Source organism: Myotis davidii, unplaced genomic scaffold, assembly GCF_000327345.1.
Source record: "Myotis davidii unplaced genomic scaffold, ASM32734v1 scaffold132, whole genome shotgun sequence".
NCBI lineage: Eukaryota > Metazoa > Chordata > Mammalia > Chiroptera > Vespertilionidae > Myotis > Myotis davidii.
Window position 1 is genome coordinate 1,722,245 of NW_006285258.1, and position 4,408 is coordinate 1,726,652.

At 38.7% G+C, this 4,408-nt stretch overlaps 1 protein-coding gene across 1 annotated transcript in view; it reads left to right on the top strand.

Annotated features, from left to right (window-relative positions):
• DMXL2 (Dmx like 2) overlaps positions 1-2,107 on the top strand; it is a 145,315-nt gene extending 143,208 nt beyond the window's left edge. Inside the window, 2 exon segments of the mRNA XM_006755995.2 lie at positions 1-12; positions 717-2,107. The exon segment at positions 1-12 is cut by the window's left edge and continues 36 nt beyond it. Coding sequence (XP_006756058.1) covers positions 1-12; positions 717-926 — 222 coding nt within the window. The 3' untranslated portion in view covers positions 927-2,107.
• The last annotated feature ends 2,301 nt before the right edge of the window (positions 2,108-4,408 follow it).

Consider the following 4,408-nt stretch of genomic DNA (forward strand, 5'->3'; position numbering starts at 1 on the left):
GGTAACATAAAGGTGAGTTGGTAGCACAGGTTGGAATGTTCTGTTGCGTGTTGCCTTTATCTGCTGTCAGGGCTGCTTGGGAAGACACCCTCAAACCCCCACATGTTCTTGCAAACGAGGGCATAAAGGAAGGCTTTGTGGAGACACTGTCTCCTGACACCCTTCCTTCCTTCTAGGTGGTTCTTCCTACACTGTTGTGGTTGGGAAAACCAGATAGCTAAAACAGAGTTCTCTAAGGCATTTTGAGTCAAGTGCAGGAGTTTAATGAGGGCCTGGATTTTTCGGTGACATTAGTTCAGCTCCTCCCCTCCCCCACCTCTGCTCTCAGTTCCTTACTCTGTCTGTGGTTGAGGTGAGGTTTCTGGATAAGGAGATGGTGCTGTTCGTTTATACTGCGAGGGCCAGCTTAGCATTGGGAACATATTTAATCGCGTTAACTTCAATATGTAATTGAATAGAAATGGGGTGTATGTGGTTAGTATGAAATTATAGGAGGATGTGACGAGAAATTTGAAAGAAGGGACAGCAAAGTGTAAGGACAGTAATTAGCTACCTGCAAATAATACCACTCAGATGACTAAGCTGTTAGGAAGAGTCAGTGGGTGGGAAAGCTGGGCCAACAGAACAGAAGTGAAGATCACGTTTTTGCTTTTGGTTCTTTCTCTCCTTTTTTGTGACTTACACTTTTTGTTTTCACTCTCCCTCTTTTAAACCAGGTTTGGAGATTGACAGGCCATGGTCTGATTCATTCCTTTAAAAACGAACATGCTAAACAGTCCATATTCAGAAACCTTGGGGCAGGAGTCATGCATATCGACATCATCCAAGGCAATCGGTTCTTCTCCTGTGGGGCAGATGGCACTCTGAAAACGAGGGTCTTGCCCAATGCTTTTAACATCCCTACCAGGATTCTCGACAGTCTATAGATTAAAGATTGGAGCTTTATTTTTATAAACATTTCAATTAAAAAATACACTGTAGTAGTTATTAGGCATTTCTGCTTTCCAAGCAGTTAACATACTGAAAACAATACAGAGAATCTCTGTAGAAATTGAATCTGATTCAAGCTGAGTGTTGTGCTGAATATCGCCTATACAGGTTGTTAGAATGTGCATGTACCTTTTATCATGCTGACGTTCTTAAAAAAGTCAAACCTAGTATCATATGAAGGGTACTGTTCTTTACAGCATTTATTAAACCTGACTCAGAAAACATTAGTAAGTTATCATAATGAGAAGGACCTTTGTACCAAATTAAGGGAGAAAATGTTGCTGGTTCAGATTTTTCTTCCTATTCTTACCACTGACCGAAGCATGCCTGCAGTCTCCTCTGTTGAATGAAGGACAGTCATGAGGTATTAGAAGCTCTTGATCACCAGAGACACTTTCTGAGCTCAGAGTGTGCAGTGACCAGCCAGGTCGTTCCCATGCTTTCGTGCTGAATACGTTTCCTGTTAGTGTGTAAACTGAGCTACTACTGTAACTTGCAAATGAGTGCAAATTTAAATGCAATGTTTTCCTTACGATTTGCACATTCACATTGGTTGGACTGCTAGTTTTTCTATTTAAACATTTGCCTTCATGTTAGAATGTAATAACGTGAACATGACACATTTGTAATTAACCAAAACATATCAGTGTAGTACTTTTTCTTTTCATGTATTCACGATTGAACACCCACAACATTTTAAGGCTATGTTGAAACTACACCAATAGAACATTCCATATCATACTTAAAATGAATGTTAGGCTTTTTGTGGCCAGTTAATAGTTGATGACATTGGTGATACTATTTATTACCACAGCCTATTGTATAAACTATGCAGAATTAAATATTATTTGCTTGTAAAATATTAGCCAGTGTTGTCATATTTTGCTGTACCTCCTTGGTTATGACCAAAAATATGTTAAGCTATTGAAACCAATGTCTGTGTGTTTAAATGTTTACCAGCAAATTGTCTCATCATTTTAATGAGAATGCTTAATGCCTGTGCGGTAAATAGTAAAATATAATGGCATAAAAGCACTTTTCTCTGAAGGCGATGTGATGTTCAGGCTGTGCAATATGTATGTAAAAGAAAAATAAATGTAATTTGAGTTTTACCTTAGTTTGGTCTGGCATTTTTGGATAATGTTTTAAACTGTTGGGGTCATTTTACATGTGATAAACTGTTTAACTTTTAGAGAACTTTTAAGCTGTTAAGTTCATTCATTCACGAATATTTACTGTGTACCTTCTTCATCAGAAGCCATTCTAGGAAATGGGGTACAGTGGCAACCCAAATAGAGAGGGTAGAGCGCTCAAGGTGGGGATGTATCTGGGTAAGAACTAACCTTCTCATTACTGAACTGCAGGCTTTGGTGCGGACGCTGAGCGGGAATGGTGCTTAAGTGGAGTGTGGAGTAGTGAGGGAAAGGAGACACGCTTGAATACATGGGAACACAAATTTGAAAAAAATTTGAAAACATGTACATACACATACCTCAGTTTAGTATACAAAAACCTGTATATGTTGCATCATCTCCAGCGTTGTATATATTACACTGAAATAGTCCCAGCTAATTCAGTTGGAATCTGTAAGGTAATAGAATTTCCAAACTGAAATTTTAAAACTATTGTTTGCTGCCACTTTCTTTAAGCTATTGCTTTACAGTAATCTACCATGTTACTAATTTGTGTTTGTTTTTTTAATTAAAAATTTAGAAGTTTTAGGTTTATAAAAAAATTGAGCTGCACTAGGCAGTTTGGCTCAGTGGATAAAGTGTCAGCCTGTAGACCAAAGGGTCCATGTTCAGTTCCGGTCAAGGGCACATACCTTAGTTGCAGGCTCCTCCCCGGTCGCGGTCCTGGTTGGGACTCATGCAGGAGGCTACCAATCGATGTGCTTCTGTCACATCGATGTTTCTGTCTGTCTTTCCCTCTCTTTTCCACTCTCCCTAAAAATCAATGGGAAAATATCCTCAGGTGAAGATTAACAACAACAACAATAATAATAAATTGAGCCAATGTCACAAGAGTTTCCATCTACTCCCCTCATCAGTTTCCCTTATTAACATTTTGCATTAGTGTGATACATTTGTTATAACTAATGAACCAGTATTGTTGCATTGTAAAGTCAGTGGATTACATTAAGCTTCATTCACCCTTTACGTTGTACAGTTCTGTTTCGACAAATGCATAATATCACGTATCCAGTATTACAGAATCATACAGAATAGTCTCATTGCCCTTAAACGCCCGAGTTCACCTATTCATTTCTCCCCATTTACCCTAAAGTTTAGCAACCACTGATCTTTTTACTGTCTCCATAATTTGCCTTTACCAGAATGTCATAAAGTTGGAATCATATACTATGCAGCTGCTTTAGATTAGCTTCCTTCACTTAGCAATATGTATTAAGGTTTCTTCATATCAGTAATAATGTTCTATGTACCACAGTTTGCCTTTCACCTTTAGAAGAAACTTGGTTGCTTTTAGTTATTCACAATTATGAGTAAAACTGCTATAAACATTTGTGAACAGGTTTTTGTGTGGACGTAAGTTTTCAACTCATTTGGTGAAATACCTAAGAGTGAGATTGCTGGATTAAGACTGTTCAGCTCTGAGATTGAAATGGAATTATAATTGCATTTTTTCCTAGGGAAATTATGATAATGGTGATCATTTATGTAGTTCTTATTGCATAAAGCCCTGAGTTAAGCAACTCATATAGATTATCTTACTTAACCTACAAAACAACCTATCAGATACTATCTTTTTGTTAGAGATAATATATTTTTAAACCCTATTTTACAGGTGAAAAAGTTAAGACTGAGAAATTGAGTAATATAACTCAGAGGCATAAAGACTCTAGTTTGTCCAGAGTTCACACCCACTTAGCCTATATTATATTGTAAACTTCGTTCTGCAGATGTGTAAATCCTGTTTACAGATCCCCGTGAGCTCCCTGAGAGAAGCTAGGCATGTATTACCAGGTGGATTTTTGTATGTAGGCACAAGGACATAGCACCTGACGCAGACCATCGAACTCTTTCTGATCTGCTTTCTACCCAAAACTCAAATCTCAGTCTAGGTTCTAATGTTGCTCCAAGTAAGGGAAGGTCAGCGTATGCACACTAACAAGAGGACCCAGAGGGAAAAACAACCTGTGAGAAACTTTATGACCCCAGTCCCCACAGCAGAACTGGCCCAAGCACTCCAGCTGGTTTGGCTCCGTGTATACAGCGTTGGCCATGGACTGAAGGGTCCCGGGTTCGATTCCATATACCACTAGTCAAGGGCACATGCCCAGTGTGGGGCATGCAGGAGGCAGCTGATCAGTGGTTCTCTCTCATCATTGATGTTTCTATCCCTCTCCCTTCCTTTCTGAAATCAATATACCAATATATAAAAGAAAACAAAAAAACTG